The 21,012-nt window shown below is 30.5% G+C and overlaps 1 protein-coding gene and 1 long non-coding RNA gene across 2 annotated transcripts; both read left to right on the forward strand.

The window, feature by feature from the left end:
- Positions 1–2,810: 2,810 nt before the first annotated feature.
- On the forward strand, positions 2,811–3,949 carry LOC125370478. Its single transcript, XR_007216496.1, has 2 exons — positions 2,811–2,866; positions 3,509–3,949. It is a non-coding gene; the product is annotated as an uncharacterized LOC125370478 (long non-coding RNA).
- Positions 3,950–14,605: 10,656 nt separating this feature from the next.
- LOC8274857 (L-type lectin-domain containing receptor kinase S.4) lies at positions 14,606–17,492 on the forward strand. The gene has a single exon (XM_015722435.3). It carries the CDS (start codon positions 15,180–15,182, stop codon positions 17,238–17,240), a length of 2,061 nt encoding a protein of 686 aa, XP_015577921.2. The 5' UTR covers positions 14,606–15,179; the 3' UTR covers positions 17,241–17,492.
- Positions 17,493–21,012: the final 3,520 nt, after the last annotated feature.

Below are 21,012 nucleotides of genomic sequence, written 5' to 3' on the forward strand. Positions count from 1 at the left end.
GAGCATACATGTAATAAAAAAAATACTAATAGGCAGGCCAATTCTTATTGGTTAGCAAATGAATTTTTAAACAATTTCAGGAGGAAGCCTACACATGGGATAGATGATATGCAAACTGAAATGAAAGAGAAATATGGCATAACAGTTGCTAATGGGGTGTGTTACAGGGCTAGGCATAAAGCATTTAATATTTTGAGAGGAAGTTTGGAGACACATTATGCAAGGTTGCATAATTATAAAGCTGAATTGCAGAGAGTAGATAGGAAGGAACATTTAAGTTCGATGGTGAGCTTGGGCCTGAAGGAAAGTGTAACACCCGGAATTTTTTTTATATATTTAATAATGAGTTTTTTATTTAAATTAATTTTAGCTTTATTTTTAATGGGTTTAATTTGAAATGATTTAATGAAAAATTTAATATTAATCAAATAAATGAGTTATTTTCTATACCCAATTAGTTTGAAATTTTAAGAAATTATTCAAGTAAATTATTTGAGAAATGATTATATTTTGGTTATTCAAAATTTTTCCAAATGCATATTTATATAAGTAAAATTATATATTGGAAAATTATGGTAGAATTGTAAAGGATGTGTTTATAAAAGAATTTTGGGAAAATTGATTATTTAATTTAATTGTGTGTTAGGACTAAATTGGAAATTTATTTTGGAATAAGGATTGAAAGTATAATGTTATTTTTATGGGGTTTTAATGGAAATTTGTGAGCTTGGTATTTTTGTAAATAAATATGTCGGTCAGGGGTATTTTTGTAATTGTGTATTTTCAATAATTCGGATTTGGCCCAAATTAAATAGTTAGGGGCTTAATTGAAAGGCTAAAAAGAAGTTTGGGGATCAAATTGGAATTATACAGGATGAAATTGTAAGTAATTAAGAAAGTTGAGCGACTAAATTGTAATAAGCAAAAGTTCAGGGGTCAAATGTCGATATTGAAAGGAAAGAAATCGAGGAAGAAGAAAGGAGGAGAGAGAGAGAGAGAGAGAGGGAAGAAAGTGAGCTGGGCGCGGTGGCGGCCGTCGGGCGTGGGCCGACGGAGGCGGGCGGCGCAATGGCGACGGCAGCAATGGCCCAGGCGGCGGATTCGCGTGTGGCGGCTTTGAAGGTCGTTCGGCCGCTTCCTACCGATCTTGGTGGCGATCGGCTCCCCTTGGAGAGAGCTTCCCTTTTAGCGGTAGCGGCGTCAGTTTTGGTGGCCGGAGGAGAGAGTTCCGTGAAGTGGAGGCCAGCGTTTTGGGCTTTTCCGGCGAGCTCCGGCGGAGGATGGACGATCGGAGGACGTATCCCGACTCTCCTCAGCTCAAGCTTCGCGATGGCACTAGTTTCGTGGCGATCGGGCTTCATTGGCAAATTGACGGTCGAGATCGTCCGCAAATCTCTCCGGATGATCGGGTGTCGGATCGGAAAATCAAGGCCGGGAATCATCGTCGGTAGCGTCGTTGTGAGTTCGATGGTGTGTTCGGATCGTCGATCGGACTCCGGCGGCTGGAGGCGAGTCGACCGAGCGATCGAGCGTCTCGGTAATTATCTTTGGCCCGTTAATTTTAGAAATTCTTGGTTTAATTGTGTCTATTGGATTATATTGAGTATTTGATGATTTTTGTGAGTAAAAATAATTGTCAGTTTACTGTCTTTGTGTGGCGGAGTCGGGAAATAGTGAAGTTTGGGGACCCGACTCCTATTGTTTGAATCGTTAAGTATTTGGAGTATTTTTCTGGCAGTTCCTGGACCCGTTTTTACGGGGGGTAATGTTCGTGTTGTAGGGGAGGTTCTCACGAATTTTCGGTAGTTCCCAGTCGAGATACCCGGGAGTCTAGACCTAGGATTAATGATGGATTGTCTCGGTATTGATAAATTATTTTCCGTGATTAGATTGTCAGTTCGTTCGGCTCGCTCCTACCGAGGCACCGGAGCAGAGCTAGGAGGTCTCCAATTCTGTGAGTTAAAGTCATTTAATCATTGCACTATTGCTAAGTCTGATTTTAATATGCTATTTTGGAAGTTTATGTTTAACATGGTTACTAATATCTCAACGTAATTAATTTCTTTGGATTATTAATTATTGAAGATAATATGAGTATTATTATAGTAATGTTATAATAATTCCAAATATCATCGATTTTCCACCGAAATGCACGATGTTTTACTCTTAATTGTTAATCATTAATTTGATATGGTTGAATGACTTCATTATACAATGATATTTATTAAATGGATGATTGTGTCTCGGAAACGTGGCTTGTAGAACATGCCACGAGTAATGATCATGGATATAAGATTATTATGGATTTGTCGCCTGATCGAGCATTGCTCTGGTACGAGTTCGATTGATTCTGGGAGTTAAGATCCCTGATCGAGCGATGCTCTCTGGGCGCCGGCTTATTTGGAATTCAAGTGTTCAGGCTGGAGGTAAGGACCCTGATCGAGCTTGCTCTCTGGGCGCCAGACCTGTTGGATTAAGAGAGCCGAAAGGCTATTAGAATTTGGGGTTAGGGTTCTACTGAGCCACTCGTCCCGTAAAAATAAAAATATATTTTTATTCATTCATTTATTTATTTATTATGGTATGATTATAATATGGGTTGTATTTACGTGCATGGTTGATATTTTGATTTGAATGATTAATATTTTATGTGAAGGAAATAGTAGGGTATGATTATAGTATGGTTTGATATACTGATTTGAATAATCTATGTTTTCTGAGAAGAAGCAATAGTCCCTAGATTATTTGATTTTAACTCACTCTCGAGACCGATCTCATTTTTATTTTCGGATTCGTGATCATTAGTTCTCCGCGACTCTTATTCAAGAATCCGACTCCTTCATCATCGGGTGATGTATTTGATTTGGTATGTAAATTGGTAAATCTTAGATTCTCCGCAGTAGTAATTAGTAGATGTATCAGTTGTAAATTTTCTGAGTTTCAGGTCTCGCCTAGTTTTTCTGGCAGACCGAAGTATTTATGTAGAATGTAGCTATTAAGATAATTTGTGGTTTTAATAATATTAATTTGAGATGAGGTTTGTTTAAATCAGTGAGTGTCAGGCTTACTACGGGTTTCGGTGGCCTTAAGCCTACCCATTCCCTAGTGCCGGTCACGAGCCCACGAGTGGGGTCGTGACAGAAAGCCCATTTCTAAGAGATTTTATATTAGATTCTCAAGCTTGAGAAAGGGTTATTTAGAAGGATGCATGCCTCTCTTTTGCTTGGATGAGTGCTTTTTAAAGATTTTACTTGGAGGGGCACTGTTAGGTGCAGTAGTAAGAGATGGGAATAACTAGATGTATCCCATCTCTTGGCCTGTTATAGAAGGTGAAAATGAGCATACTTGGAGGTGGTTCTTAGACATGCTGTTTGAAGACATCAATATAATAACAGGGCTTGGTTTAACCTTGATCAGTGACAAGCAAAAGTAATTTTCCTAAACTAATCTAGTTTGTTCTTTATTTCGTCTATATTTACTATACTTGTTGTGATTGTGTGTTATTCAGGGACTAGCCAAAGCCATATCTGAACTTGCACCACATGCAGGCACAAAAAATTGTGCTAAACATGTACATGCAGATTGAAAAAAAAAATATAGTGGCCAAGAGTACAAAGCATTATTTTGGAAGGCATAAAATACAACCTATGAAGTTGAGTTTAACAAGCATTTGAAGGATCTGAAAGAAGTCAATAAAGCTGCTTATGATGACTTCATGAAACGAGAGCTAGGTTTTTATCTCTAATCGAGCTCTCTAGATCAAACCATTGAAATGTGTTGCAAGTTTACTCCTCCTAGAAAGGACAATGAAGAAACCTCCTATTTGGATTTTTTCTTGTCATTGACGTGTAGAAACGCAATTGGACTTTATACTTCGGGCAATATATGTATCTTCTTATTACTGAATTCACAGATGCTTCACTTGATGAATTCATGTGGAGATTTTTTATGCTCTATCGATGAAAAAAAGAAACATGCAAAAAGAAAAGAGATTTTTTGGTAGGCAAAGATAGAATTAGGGTTCTTCAATTTAGATTTCTAGTTAAAGTGAAAAAGAAATGGGTTAGATGTGGTTAGTTAACTTGAATGAGTTAGTTGATGCAGCTGAAGTGAAATTGGACCCTACACTTTAATCTATTAAGATATTACGTGTCTTACATGTCAATTTTCATATCACCCCATTTTGACCCAAATGTTAATTTGGCCAAAATTGCATTCATTAGGACAAATTGTGAATAAATTGACAATTTTATAAAATTTGGCCAAAATAGCAAATTTATACAAAAAATTGGATTTTTGTGGCTATTAGGCCAGAAAAGAAATAGCATGAGTTTCTCCTATTTTTGCTTTTGCAAATATGTCTTGGCAGTCGTGGGGGTAAGGTATTTTACCCTCTTGGATTTTAGAAGAAAAATTGACATAATTCAACCCCTATATATTAATATCCTAACAAAGAAAGAAAATAAAATTAAGAAATCTAATGCAAATTCAGACTTAGCTTGATTGGTGAAGAATCTTAGTTTTAGAGATAGACATTTTGAATTTAAAATTTTTCTAATCTCCTATAAGGTTATTCTTTTATAAAGTAAAAACTAAAAAAAGTATATGAAATTTATAATGATTTAGAAAAAAAAAACGTATACTTTTCGAATCAGCCTATTTAACTACAAATTGCCAAATATAATTCGTAATTTTAAACTTAGTGAGAACTCATAAACTACAACATAATATTGATAGGATGTGTTTGTTGGTGAGTATTGATAAAAAAGATTTTATTTTTTTTTATTTAATATATTTAATTTTTAAATTCTTAATAATTGCTTTTCTCAAATTTACTCTTAAAAAGGACATTGTCTTTTTTATTTTATTTTTTAAAAATCTAAAGCTTAAAAATTAATACAAAATAAAAACTGAAGCTGAAAACTAACCTTAATGTCAAACAAGCTCGTAATGATCTCTTGCTTTCATGGAATTCCAAAATTTAATTAGAAAGTTAATTTGGAACATATTTAATAACAATGGTTGGTAAATCTATACCCGAAGCACATTCGACATTTAAATTTTCTCTAAATATTATATTCAATTTTTTCTCTTTTTCTTACAACCAACCATAATGGATTCAAATATTAAATGAAACATCGTTAAGTTGTATGATTGGTTAATTGACTATGTCAGAACATAAGCGATGATTTAAACCCTAATAATTATTTACAGAAAAAACCCTAATAATTAACACTTTTTCTAGACATCATTGCATTTTCTGATCTTGTCTTTTTTCTTTTATTTGATTGAGTGAGAGAGTGGAATTTGGGAAGAAAGGTCTTTGTCAATACGACATCTATGATGTAGTATCTTCCCTTAAGAGTTGACTATAAAGATAATGTTTCCCCCATTAAACCACCTTGAAAGGGAGACCAATCTGTTATTTATCTGGTAATATCAAGAAGGAAAACTCCTTTCCTCCACTTGAAAAAGTTTTGTAGGTGGAACTTTCTTCTGAACTGCTCAGGTTATATTGCAGGGTTTCAAGTATTTGTGATTATCACTATTATTTAGGCTGTAGGGTACTTGACCACTCACTACAAGAAATATTAATCATTTGAGTTAAACCTTCACTAATTGTTGTCTAATTCTTATTTAAATTTTGTTTATAGACTTAATTATTAGCTCAATTGGCACGTTGATTACTCTTCACTTTGTTGACTAGAGATTGGTGCGGTTGATCTCTCTTTATCAATCAAAAAGCGACTCATAATTAAATGTTACTTGCACCATTTGATCCTTAAAACAAAAGAGACGTAATTAAACTGTTATACTTTCATAAAATAAAAAAGTAATTATTGTATCTGACTTGTGGAACCACTCATTTTCCAATCCTTTTGTCAACATTTTTATACTGTTTTTGTCACGCTTACAAGACCACCCCACTGTGCCATAACCCACTTTAGACTTAGCTCTCATATGATTCGAGAATGTGCACAAAGTATTGGATTTCAAAAGGGCATTCATTATTCCTTTGTTTTTATTTCTTTTCCACTAGTTGATAATGTATTAAATTAAAACTCTAGAAAGAAAGAAAAAAAAAAAGATTCCCTTATCCCACCTTATGCACTTAGAAGGCTGATTTTGTCAAAACTTTTACCACATTCCATATCAACTTGCTTTTGGTTTGATCTTTTCTATACATTCATGATGTGCCAAGCCTGGTAATAAGACTCACTATGTCTGTCCTATGGACTGAGTCCATTGGAGAATACATACATGTATATTTAGAAATTGAAGTGTGTATAAATAAATAAAATTAGATCTGAGCACAAATTAGTTGGTTTGTGTGTGAAATAGTTTGCAATTTCGTTTATGTTGTTTGGCCAGTACTCATAAAAGCCATAAAATTTAAGAAATATTAGTCGTTTGGTTGTACGTTGCGCGCGGCCGTTATTATTATTTTGATTATAAAATTAATTTGATAGATATAATTTAATAATTTTTAATTTTTAATGTTAATTGATATTTTAAAAAATAATAGCAAACTAATTATTTTTAGATGTCTTTCTTAATTTTTCAAAATTTAATTAGTGTAATAATCTGAAAATTATCTTAAAAATATTTATTAATTAATTTCATTATTATATGAACTAATACTATCAAAATAATTGATATTACTATTTTTTTAAAATTATAAATTTATTATATAATTAAGAAGTTAATTTATAATTAAATATAATATTAAAAATATAAGTTAACATGCTATTTTTCAGAATTAAAATATATTTAATTAGAAAACTAAATTAATAAAATATTAAAATATAATTTATATGATATTTTTAGTATTATTATCTTATTAGAGAAATATTTATTAGTTATTATAATATTAAAATTAATAGTATTTTTTAGAATTAGAGTCAATATTTAATTAAAAATATAATTTATTAATTAATAAAAATTTATAAAATTATATATAAATTTAAAAATATATATATATAGATTATAAAATAAAGTTGATAGATACAATTTAATAGAATTTTTAATTTTAAATATTAATTTATAAAATTCTAAAAAATAATAGTAAACTAACTTTTTAAATGTACTTAATTCTTTTAAAATTTTAAATTTTTTATTGATACAATATAATATAAAAATTATTTCAAAATTAATTTATTAATTAATTCTAATATATATAAATTAATATATCAACATGTTATTACTATTTTTAAAATTAAAAATTTATTATATAAATAAAAACTAATTTATTATTAAATATAATATTAAAAATATAATTTAAAATATTAGAATTAGAATTATTATTTAATTATAAAACTAATTTATTAGTTAATATAATATTAAAATATAATTAAATATGTTATTTCTTATGGTAGAATTAGTATCATTATCTGATTAGAAAACTGTTTATTAGTTGATATAACATTAAAATATAATTAAAGAGTCAATGTTTAATTAGAAATGTAACTTATAAATTAATAAATTAATTGAAAAAACCTAAAATTATACATAAGCTTGAATTCTATGTGGCAAAAGTAAATACACATATCAAAATAAAAATCTTACGTGTCAAAAATTAAACGTACATGTCAAAAATATTAAGATCTTAAAAATTAATTTATATATAGATATCAGAAATTTATGTTTTTTCTTTTCATATTTTATTAAATTCATGGTATTTTTTTATTTTTATTGAGTTAAAATATTAAAATTATGATTTTTAATTTTTTGAAATTATGGTTTTGATTTTTTTGTTTTTGGATAAAATAATTAAAAAATAACTGAAAATAATTTATATAATAAAAATGATATTATTAATTTTAAAAAATTTCCTAAAATTTGTATCTAGCATTAGAGGTGGAAGTGAACCACCAGTTAAATAATTCTAGTTCGTATGATTATTTGATTATTTCAAGGCCCAGGGTGTAGCTCCTTGTGGGGAACAAATAGATAATTATATTCTGTATCATTCCAATTCTTAGCATGAGAATTTTGGATTCTAAATTATTGTTCCATTTATATTATATTGTAGAGATTTGAAATATTCATCATGAAACCTTAGACTAAACTCATCTTAGCTAGAAAAGTTTAAAGAGTTCATGAAAATAATAATAATAATAAAACTAGCTTCTAATATGTCAGTATTAATATTTTGATATATGAAAATTACTGGGCTTTCCAAAAATCAGGCAGTCATGATTGATCTTCAATTCTATAATTCGAAAAATATAACCAATCTAATTTAGTATTTTAGCCTAATAGTAAAATTAAGTATCAACTTCAATTTTCACGAGCTAAAAAGTTTTAATGGACCACCTGCGTTAGAATATATCAAGAAATAAATCCTATATTAAAGTTTTTAAGCATCAAAGGTTATTGTTTATAGAGACATTTTAGTACAAAACCACACCCAAACCCAGAGTAATAAGTTTACTAAAAAAACAAATACTAGAACTAATGGAGTGGTGGTGGCCACGTTGAATGGTCGACCATGTACTACTGAGTGCACATTGTTTGTGATAGTTTAAGCCATTTTTGTTAACATTAATCTATATAAGAGAAAAAGAGTCAATATTCCTTTCTACTAGTCGTCTTTATATTACAAGGACAGTTAGCTTTCGACCAAATGATTTGATCAAGAAATTAATATGTTACTGACCAAATCATTGACAGACCAGTAGTTTAATATGCCAAATTATGATTAACTTACATGTTCTGTATATAAACACTATAATGAATATGAATAGATGAATGATTTGCAGTTTGAATGTTTTTATATTTAGAAATTAGATGGTTAACACATATTCGGTTATTTAATGTTAATAAATATGATATTGTTTCTTTATAAGTGATGATTCAGCAAGTTTTGGATGGACTTAAGGGAGAGTTTGAGGATTTTTAGTTTATAGGATCTGTAAAATAAAGAGAATAAGAGGTTGTAATGAATGTTGGATTCCGACGATCCAACTCTAATGCCTTAAATCATAATAGAAGAATTACTATTAAAGTTAAAGAATAATGAAGATATTATAGCTTTTATGTTTAGGGTTTTTATATTTTCTTAGTGAAATTCTCGTATTATCCTTTTAGAAAATTGAGTTTTTAAATAGAAGTCTTACTTTTGATAGGGAAATCTAATATCAAGGTCATCTTTTTACTGAAGTAGACTTTCCGAAATAGAGATCCGATCTTTTAGGCTAGCCGCCGAAGTTTTCTATCAAAATTCTTTATTCAAAAATCCAAGTCCAATATTCTAAAAGAACAATATGAGAATTTCACTGAAAGACATAAAACTCTAACTATAAAAAACATAGTATCTTTATCATTCTCTAACATTAATAGAAAGCAAATAATTCTCCTTATAATCTAACTTAGGCATTAGAGTTAGATCGTGAGAATTTAGCTTCCACTCTGATAGCCTCTTCTTCTCTTTATTTTGCAGATTTTATAAATCAATAATTCTCAAGTTCTTCTTCAAATCCATCCGAAATTTGCCGAATCCATCAATAAGTTTAATATATAAATTAAAATAAGTAATTTCTCAAAGTTACTACCACACGATAAGGAAATAAACAACTTAATCCAAAGATCTGTTCAAGTAGTTATGATTCATTAGTTAAAATCAGAAAAGAAATCACTGTTATTTATTTATGTATTTAATTTTATATCATATGAGCAAACAGGGTTGGATTCAACAACATCTTAATAAAAAATTTCCATATCTTCATTATTAAGCTATATAATATTCCTTTTCTTTTGAAGTGAGCAAGTTATAAATAAACTCATTAGTTTAGCATCTCGGCATTAAGAGTATTAAATACGAATATAAGACTTTTTACTGAGGCTCCAAAGTTTTCATATAACGAAATAATTCATTATTTTCATCTCAACAAAATATTTTCATTACCAACAAAACCTTCTGAGGTTAAATTTATAAACAACGAACAGTCTAACTCAAATACAAAACTTTCTTCGTACAAAATAATTTGGCTCAGTTCATGCAGGTGCTTCCAGCCTGACAATGTGAACTTACTAATCAATGTGAACCAGAAATGGGTAAGATGGTACATTCCAAAACATACAAACTATTAATAAGATAATTAGATGAGCTGGATAAGTACATATCCCTAACTACATTTGTCCCAGGCAATTCAATCACTTGGGATTTGCTCATTGCTGGCGTAGCTAGCTACTACTATCATCTCCATTACGTAAGCTTATTATATTAATGCCACAGACCAATAAGAAAAAGAATATATATAATTACAATCCATCTGCTTTGTCCTGTGGGCTAAAATGAATGGAGACCTTCCATGGGAGTTTTCTTGGTCACATGTAAGTATTTTCTAATAGTAATCTGAAATTAGGGTTTTCAATATCCAAAAGGAAGGAAGAGAAAGAAAAAAGAAAAAAGAAAAGAGAAAGGCAGAAAATGGTGGTGGGTGGAGATGAGCTGGTATCCCACAGAAAGAAAAAGGAAAAATGGACAGTCCCAAGACTGTTTAATACACTTCTTAGAGTTGTAACGTCCTTCTGTATATGGACGGCATCAAACCCCAATAATATGGGGCCTTAATTTGATAAAAACATTCAATGTGCTGTACTATTTTGATATTGGTAGTTTTATTTTTTATTTCAATTTACGGTGCTTAATTTATTTTTAGCTTATTCTTACTAACGGTGGCTATTGACAATAAATTTTTTTAATTGATTCTCTATATTAATAATATTATCTCACTAATATAATATGTGAGCCCCACCTTTTTAAATTTTTCCAATTATGTATTTAAAAATAAGTTTTATAAATTATTAGTAAATCGATATTACTAATAAGCGAATCAATTAAAAATTATTTTATTTTCAGTATCCAAATCAGTAAAACAAATTGTTAAACTTGAAAAAAAGTGCTAAACACCTAAATTGAAACAAAAAATAAAAGTCCTGGTACTAAAAATAAAAATTGAAACATTAGTACCAACAAAACAAGTTATCCATTGGATACACCAACTACATTTTGGTACTTACCAGAAATTTAAAGTCTTATTTTTGTTTTGCGATTTAATTTGTCAAATTTCCTTGCATTTTTATGGTGTCCATAGGAACACCTCTCATAAGTAGACTTTTATAAGTTGAGATGAGAATTTATGCCAGTCTAACACTTTTTTTTTAGGTTGAGTTGCGTGTTTATCATATCAGCTGTCGTCCAAATAACAAGTGCTAGTTTAGATGTTGATGGAGATTTTCTATTTGTGGTATTAATTAGGTTTCTTTTGGTTGATTGATAAAAAATGCTTAGGTCAATGTTAGGTAACATTTGAAATTCAGGAACTAGGGTCCTAGCTGAACCGAAGAGATCGAAATTCATGCCAGTGTTATAGAATTACTTAGCTTAGATCCCTATGATTAGATACCATCTGAGCCGGCTTGGCAAAACCCTTGTATAGTTTCTTCGATTTCTCGATAAAGAGAAATATGACCAACAGTAGTTCGAATGTATATACAAAGAATTTCTTTCTTTTTATATTTCTTACTATTAGATAGCGTTCATAAATCTCATGATAGGTACTCAAAGATTTATAGTGAACTTCGACGGGAGCTTCTCTTGAAGCAATAACACGTTGATCTAGTTGCCACCGGAGCCACAAAGGACTATCTAAATTGATTCTTTTCTGTCGATAAGCACCAATTGCATCATAGGAATTAGAAAAAAAGGATTCTTTCGTATATTGATTGTTATTATCGTAAATTCTTTTATTTTGATAATTTCTGTGATTACATGGATTATACCTATTTGCATAAATACCTCGGCGATTCCTGCTTGTTAATACATAGAGTCCAATAAGGATTATCATAATCTCTATTTTTCTTGTGATTCAATGCAGTTTCATATATAATATAGGTTTTTTTCATAAGAAGATATTTTGTAATTCATATTACTAATAGATGGAGAAAAAGATTATTTATGCCATTTAAGAAATTAATATGATAGGAGTAAAATAAAAGAATTATCACATAACGAGATATATTTATAACATGTTAGGCTTTTCAAAATTGTCTGTCATTATTGTCTTTATGTGATTAGTTTAGATACTTGCTGCTTGATAGTTTGGTCAACAAAAGCTATTAACAAGTTATTTAAGTCTTACCCAAGCTCTAGGGTTCCTGAAATAATGGTTAAAAAATGTTGGACGAGATTGTCCAGCCATTCATTCCGACGACTGAGTCAGTAATAGTTTTAAGTTATAAAATATGTAGTAATTGTAGAATAATGAATATATTTGATATGTTGTGTTACAGTCTTTTATATAGAGACAAAAGGTCTTCTAATCTTATTAGGAGTATGATTTTGTGAATGTAAAGTCTCTCAATTCTATTAGGATTACTCTTCTTGATCATACAACATAATCCTAGGTTGGGTCGGATTTCTAACTAGAGTCCGACTATGACTTAGTTTTTAAGATTTTTTGTTGTGCTTGAATTTGGACTTAGCCAACTCCGTATTTTTTAGTTATGACAACTCGGCGCGCAAATGCTCAGTTATCATTAGATGTTTGGTCTATTTCTCATGGTCGACCTACTCTTTCATACTCAGCCCATTCTTTCATACTCGGGCTATTCTTTCATGATCAGCCTATTCTGTCATGCTCGATCTATTCTATCATGCTCGGCCTATATTTTGGCCAGGTGTCAGTGTTGTTGGTAGATGTTTTTCACTCAACACTTATTCAGTAAGATTTAATAATCAAGCCTTAATAATTGATTGGATACTTAGAGATTCTTTTGTCATATGATAGTCGAATGATTTTTAATTTATTTGAACTATTTTATTTTTATTAAAAATAATTAATAATAACTTATTTTAAATTAATCTTATATAATTAATTTTTTATAATTCATGTTAAATAGGTATTCTTTTTAAATTAATACTTAATAATTAAATAATTAAGACATTTGAAATTGAAATTTTTAATTAATAACATTTAAATTTAAATTTCTATTTTTAAAATGATTTTGATAGATATTTTTTAAAATAAATACAATTGATTTAAATAAACTAATATTATAATATTTTTAATTATTATAAGTTATTTTTATTAATTTCGATCATTAAAAATAGGATTATAGAATCAGATATAATTAAAGATAAATTATCATCTCAATAATCATTTAATATTACTAATAATAATAATTAATAAAATTATTCCAAACGATTTAGTTTATTAGCTATCAGTTTAGAGCTATCAACCATCAATTACTAGTTGCATTGATTAATCCAACTAAACAAGTTTTTTTATCTATTAATAATATGAAATATAAAAAACTTACCATTATTTTTTAAAAAGACTCGTATTTTTTATCAAAAAAAATTATAGAATAGTTTTTGGGTGTTTTTACTTTAGTAATTATCTTTTGACAATGATGTGTCCTAAGACATAGGAACTTGACTTTGGTTTAAAGTTGAAATTAAGTGTAAATTTTATATTCAACCTTGTACAATTGCAATTTAATGTAGTAGAGCCAAATTCATACTATAAGCAAAGCTAAATCTAATTGAAAGCTGTCACTATTTCTTAAAATAACGTATTTATAATTTTTAAATTAATAATTAAACTCATCTCTCTTTACCGAATGACAAAAACATCTGCTTCTTAATCTAACCCTATTTTTAAATAAACTAAGCTAATTTCTGATAATATTAGAGTCCACCTGATTAGATTATGGATTATGGCAAAAGAAATATTATTGAAACTAAGGGAGCGAAGCAAATCTTAAGAGAAAAAAGAATAGAAGTATTAAGTTAAAAGAGTAATATGAACAATTAGAATAATAGTGATTTGTTAATTTTAGAATGATAAAAGCATAGTCAAACTCAAAGTAAATTAATTATTTTGTTATTAAATAAGAAATACAGTATTACAAAATTATTCCTCTAACTAATTCTTTTTCGAGCCTAAGTTTTATAAATTAGTATAAAGATCTTCATAATCGTTGATATAAACAAAAAAAAAAAAAGTAGTTTTTACTGAAAAAATAGATCATTTTGTTTATGAAATATTTTTATTTAATATGAGTATATATTAAAAAAAATCTCTTATTTAGTTTTTAAAACGACAGATAATTGATATAAATTTATTAAATTTAAACATATGAAATAGAGAGGAGCGAGTGGGCAAACGTTTAGAGTTGGAGGTTTAAATATCGAATTCAACACTTTTAATTTTTAAAATGTGATTGTTTATTTTTCATTAAATATAATTTTTTCTTCTCCCTAGCTTAACAATTAATATGTTAGCTATAACCATTGTAAAATAAATAAATAAAAATTCGGACAGTATAAAACAGTTAAAGAATTTCTTTTAAAAAAAACAATGGTTGAAAAGGGTGATTTCCGACAAAAAAGGCCAAAAACCGCCCCTTGAATGTTATTATTATTGACGTTGAGCCGCAGCAGTATTTGGGTAACAGTTTATTGTCCGATTCTCTCTGCTTGCACACTATATATTCCAGAACAAATATTATCCATTTTGTATACAAAATTTCCATTGAGATTTAAAAATCCTATCCATTTTGCATTATTAATCATAATCGTTGTCAGGATCCCGTAATACTACGAAGCCTGTTGTGCTGTTCCACTCTTTAACTTGATATGCCAAAAACTGTCCACTTTAATGAATTTTTTCTTGCCCAATCAATTCTAAAATATCACATGTAAATTAGTTTTTAAATGCTTCATTAAGCAGCCAGGAACACCCACATTTTATATATACATATACAGAGAGAGAGAGAGAGAGAGAGAGCTTTTTTACCTTGCAGAAATGGTGGGTGATGCACCGATGCTGAGATGGACTTGTAGTGCATTGGCTATAGTCACTATCGACAAGACGCATGTGAGATAAAATAAAATCCCCAGATCTTCCCTCACCATCCTAGAACCACCCCTCAAATTCCCTTTTCTTTCTTCAAAAACCAATCCCTTTAACACATAGAGCTATAAATTAATAAATAATATGTGACAAATACCAATCTTTTAACACACACAGATATTCTCTTGCTTACAGAGAAACAGAGCATCCTTCTGTTTCAAAAATCTCACTTTTTCTCTCTGAAATGTCCAAGAATCTTTCCATGTTCTTGTGAACACCGGAACTTGCTTAAAGCACCTCAATTTTCTTTTTGTAATGTCCGAGAAACTTTGTTTTTTCTTGTTCTTTCTCTTTTTCTTTGCAAACCCAGTTATTTCCCAGGTAGAAGAGATCTTTTCTGATGGTTTTAGTCATGCCGGGAACAACATGAGCCTTTATGATGGTGCTGAGATTGAAAATAATGGCGTACTTAGATTAACAAACAACACTCAGCGTTTAAAAGGCCATGCTTTCTACAGTAATCTAATCCAATTCAAGAACTCTAGCAATGGTAAGGCTTTCTCCTTCTCTACTTCTTTTGCTTTTGCTATAGTTCCTGAGTACTTGAAGCTCGGTGGCCATGGTTTTGCTTTCACTATCTCTACCTCAAAACAGCTTCAAGGGTCTCTTCCTAGTCAGTACCTTGGCTTACTTAATGCAAGTGATATTGGTAATTTCTCAAATCATATTTTTGCAGTTGAATTTGATACAGTTCAAGACTTTGAATTTGGTGATATAAATGACAACCATGTTGGTATTGATATAAACAGTTTGCAATCCAATAAATCTGCTCCTGCTGCTTATTTTCTTGATAATTCTACAAGGCAAAATCTTAGTCTTCAGAGTAACAAGGTTATTCAAGCTTGGATTGACTATGATTCCATCAAGAATCTTGTAGAAGTTAGGCTTTCACCTTTTTCCGTAAAACCAAGACTTCCCATTTTATCTTTTGGAGTAGATCTTTCTCCTTTCTTGAAAGATTACATGTACGTTGGGTTCTCTTCATCTACTGGTTTATTAGCAAGCACACACTATATTCTTGGATGGACTTTCACTGTTAATGGAGTAGCCAAGTCTTTGTCTTTATCTTCTCTTCCCACTCTTCCTGGTCCTAAAAAGGATCACACGCTATTGATTGCAGCTGTCACAATTTCAGCTGTTGTGATTATAATCTTGGCCGTGGCTGTATCCTTTTACCTAATTAGAAAGATTCAGAATGCTGATGTGATAGAGGAATGGGAGTTTGATGTTGGTCCTCATAGATTCTCTTATCGAGAACTCAAGAAAGCAACAAAAGGTTTTAGAGATAAAGAGCTTCTTGGGTTTGGTGGATTTGGCAAAGTTTACAAAGGAACTTTACCAAATTCTACTGAAGTTGCTGTTAAGAGAATCTCTCATGAATCTAAACAAGGTGTGAGGGAATTTGCTTCTGAGATTGCTAGTATCGGTCGTCTTAGACATAGAAATTTGGTTCAGTTGTTGGGTTGGTGTCGCAGGCGAGTTGACTTGTTACTTGTCTATGATTTCATGCCTAATGGGAGCTTAGATAAGTACTTATTTGATGAGCCTCCAACCATTCTCAATTGGGAACAAAGGTTCAATATCATCAAAGGTGTGGCTTCTGGTCTTCTATATCTGCATGAAGGATGGGAACAGACTGTGATCCATAGAGATATAAAAGCAGGCAATGTGTTGTTAGATTCTGAGCTAAATGGAAGACTTGGTGATTTTGGTCTTGCAAAATTATATGAACGAGGCAGTAATCCTAGCACCACTAGAGTGGTGGGCACATTGGGTTACTTAGCACCAGAGCTAACAAGAACAGGAAAGCCTACTGCTAGTTCAGATGTGTTTGCCTTTGGTGCACTATTGCTAGAAGTAGTGTGTGGAAGGAGACCTATTGAGCCTAAAGCACTGCCTGAAGAGCTCATTTTGGTAGATTGGGTATGGGATAAGTGGAGAAGTGGTGCAATTCTTGAGGTAGTGGATCCAAGATTGAATGGCGAGTTTGATGAGCTTGAAGCTGTTGTTGTGTTGAAACTAGGGCTAATATGTTCTAATAATTCACCCAACATGAGGCCTGCAATGAGACAGGTTGTGAGCTACTTACAAGGAGAAGTAGCACTGCCTGAGATGGTTACAGCACCAGATGCATATGATAAGAAAAAGGGTGAAGGTACTAGTGGTGTGGAGTTTGAGGATTATGTGCATTCTTATCCATTGTCATCTAATTTTGAGAAGGGCAGTACATGGTCATCAGTTGGTGATTATGGAGATGACATTGAAGCTAGTTCATCTTCACCTCTTTCACATTCCGGTAGAAATGAAGGTAGATAGCCATGGTCCCCCTTTTTTGCTTATAATTTTCTCCTTTTTGTCTTGAGATTACTTTTCTATATACTTGTCATAATCTTCCTTTTCATCTTTAATTTTCCTTAAATTTTTTGAGGTTAATATGTAAATGAATTGATGATATCCCAAATGTGGGTTGTACATTGCCAAGTAGATATTGCTCATTTATCATTGGAAAGTTCTTAAATTTCAAGATATGGGCAAGGAATGGAGAGAGCTTGTCATAATTGGTCATAAGAATACTCAAATGTTAATGCTTCTATATTCATTGCTTCTGAATTTTTTGAATGCAGCTACTGGACTGCAGATTCTTAAAAATCAACCAATAGTTTTGTGACTATGACTGTTGAGGACATATTCCAATATTCAATTTCACAAGCTTACAACTTGCTATTTTAATATCCTTTTCTGTTTCTTTTCCTTTTCTTTTAAAATAACTCAAGGTTAGGTGCAACCTGCCAACCACCATCATATTTTTATCCTATACTTTTATCTTCCATTGACCTCAGGATGTCCTGTTATCATCACACATGACAATCCTAGCAATCAAGGAACATTATCTTAATTTGCAGAACAGTATTATGTTTAATTTACTTGAATGACATTGACATAGACAGTTTAAAAGTTACTCTAATCATTATCATTATCAACAAACATGATTTGCAGAAAACTGAAAACAACAGGAGACAGAAAATCTCTCTTATTGCTGTGTCAAGATAAGAGGAGCATCAATCAGTAAAGTCAGTTATGAATTACCATGGCAGCAAAAATTTACAACATTCCTGAAGTATACTGCTAAAATTTACTACTCTTTAGTAAACTTTTTTTTTTTCCTCCAAATTAGCCTTAACATGCAGCTGATCAGGAGAATTTGACTCCTGATCAGTATCGGCGCATGCCAGCAGCAAACTGTCTTTCTGTCTACGGTGCAAGAACCACTGCAGTTTGCTGTCAGTGTGCATCTGCATTGGAAAATGAGGCTGCACTCCACTCCCATCATTTTCTGTCACCCACTAGATGTCAATGGTGATTATAAAAAGGTACGATGGGATTTGCTAGAGAAGTCCATTCAGGTCCAAAAGCACTTGGAAACTTCGACTCTGATGATCAAGTTTATAGGTAATTCATTGAGGCTGAACAAATCTCCACATAGCAAAAGCATCAGAAATCAATTAATAATAGTGATCAATTTGGTTACAGATAAACAAGCCAAGTTTAACACGTTAATACGTATTGTTTTCTGCCTACTCATGAGATGTCCGGTAACGAAAAAGAAAAGCTTGATACTTGGGATGGCAATGGGACCAGAGAATTTTTCATTCTCGGTAGAAATTTGCCTCGAATGGGGCAGAGAATTCGCTCTTTCATCCCATATATTTCTTCTCGGATTGACCAAACTCCATTATATTATTTGATATATCATTTTTAATTTAAATAGAGATTAAAAAATTTAATTTCTTCAATTAATACTATTTATTTTTAACTATGTTCTTACTAAAATATTTGAATATACTTCTTCATGTAATGCATGATAATGAGTATATTTGTTAATATTTTGAGATTCAAATAAAAGAATAATTAAATTGAAACTCAATTAAATTTTATATAATAATTTGTAACTTCAAAGTTAAATGAGCGAAAATTAAATATAGATATTGATATTTATATTAATTATTAAACAACTAAAAAGAAAAAATAGCCTATCAAAATTAGAAGAAAGGAGTATATTTTGTATATGCAAAATAAATAAATAAATTATAAGACTAAAAAATGAGTTATTTTATTTAATACTATGTAATATATGTTTATGCTTGAATAATAAATAATACATTAATATTTATATGTATATTTCAAAAATGATAAAATTTTAAAAAATTATTATAAATATATTTTAGTAAAAAATAAAAAAAGAGCCGCATAAAAAAAAAAAGTCAATCTTTCTATTTAGTTCACACAACAAAAATTAAGTGTGTCAAAACGTGTTCATGGACTGTGTTTGTGTCGGGTTGATCTATTTAAGTGATATGAATAGGGTCAACATGAACATAACTCATTTAGTAATCGTATTAATTTATCTCAATCCTAACATGACACGAATTTTTAACGGGTGATATAAACACAACACGCATAATATGTTTATTTAAATGAATCGTGTATGGGTCATAAATCTGACACGACCCGCTTAATCTGTTATATAAATGGCATAAAATTTAATGTATTTAATACGTAAAAAAATTATATTTTTTTAAATCAATGGCATAAAATTTAATGTATTTAACATGAAAGAAATTATATTTTTCAAATCAATAGATATCAAATTATAAATAAAATTTCCAGCTACTATAAAAGACATTTTTAAAATTCATATAGATAGTACCAAATTATTTTGTTAGGGTTTTGTTTTCTTTAATGAGAGGGATAGCACAAAAGTAAATTAGCAGAAAATTTTATTAGAATTTCATACTAATTATGCCTTATTTGTTATATTTTACTTTTTAGCCATTTTATTTTTATTTATTTTTATTTTTATATAGTTATTTTATTTTTTATCTTTTAAATTTTACGGGTTATAAATGGATTGGATCGAGTTGACACGATCCAACACGATATGAAAAATTAAATAGGTTACAAAGGGTTCGCGAGTTAACCTGTTACATTACTCGTTTCAAGCTATATTATAAATGCGTCAACCCGTTTCAATCTTAACCCATATTTTTCGTGTTTGATGAATTGGATTGGCTTGTGATAATCCATTTTGACACCCCTAGCAGAAATGGCTAATGGCTCGTTGTTGCCGCCCCACCCATTGCCATTCCTAACCTGCCTGTTTTCTTGCTTTACATCGAAATCGTCCCTTTTGAAAAATTATATATTGTGAGAATTGACCGAGACAAGCAGCGGTAGAATACAAATCAATGGAAAAATGAATAAAAGAAGATGGTAGACAGCAGGTAGAAGTCATCTTCACTAGCTGTTGACAATCAGTTCCCTATTATCTTTCTGTCAATAAAATAAATCATGTTTCTTGAGATAGTTTCACTATCAAAATTCAAGAAAAACTGAGATTGCATGTTAAAGTTCAAGGAAAACCCTGGAAGTAATCATGCTGCAGAAAACAAGTCAAACGATAATGAATTCAAAGAATGCCCATCAAAGGTAAACATATCTTGAGAAGAAAGAGACTTACAAGCAATAAAAATGATTTTCTTGATAGGCAGCCTTAATGTGTTTTAGTTTCCTGAAAAGTTCAATTCACATTTTCCCTGTAGATGAGTGGATTGTTGCCCCACAGAGTGAAACTTTTTCATGCCACTACTTGATCTCAAAAGAGATTACAAGATTAGAAAATTCCATCTAAAACACTGAACTGTACTTGTCTTATACAAAGTAAGTCAATACTTTCTTGAAAAACACAAAAAAAAAAGTTCCTTTAGCCCATCAAAAGATATTTTCATTTTCTGATTGAAAGGCTTCTTTTTTCCTTCATGATCTCAATTTTGGCTGTTGATATCTTTTGTTAAGTGAACAAGTAAGCTCAGTGTCAAACTTTGCTTTGGAGCCAATCATGCCATAAACTTTCCCATATTTGAATCGAAGAGAAATACGAAAATGAACAAATCTGGATCTAGCATGATGACTTCTACATCTTTCTGTGATGAAAGTTATAAATCTGAAATGGTCAAGCCTCCAAACTGGAGAAGTGATGTGTCCTTCCTTCCTGTCACATAATTAGATATCAGCTCAATGAACCATCCTA

This window comes from Ricinus communis, chromosome 6, assembly GCF_019578655.1.
Source record: "Ricinus communis isolate WT05 ecotype wild-type chromosome 6, ASM1957865v1, whole genome shotgun sequence".
NCBI lineage: Eukaryota > Viridiplantae > Streptophyta > Magnoliopsida > Malpighiales > Euphorbiaceae > Ricinus > Ricinus communis.

Bases quoted from the DNA above. Each gene is read 5' to 3' on its own strand.
- LOC8274857 (XM_015722435.3), top strand. From the start codon at position 15,180: ATGTCCGAGAAACTTTGTTTTTTCTTGTTCTTTCTCTTTTTCTTTGCA.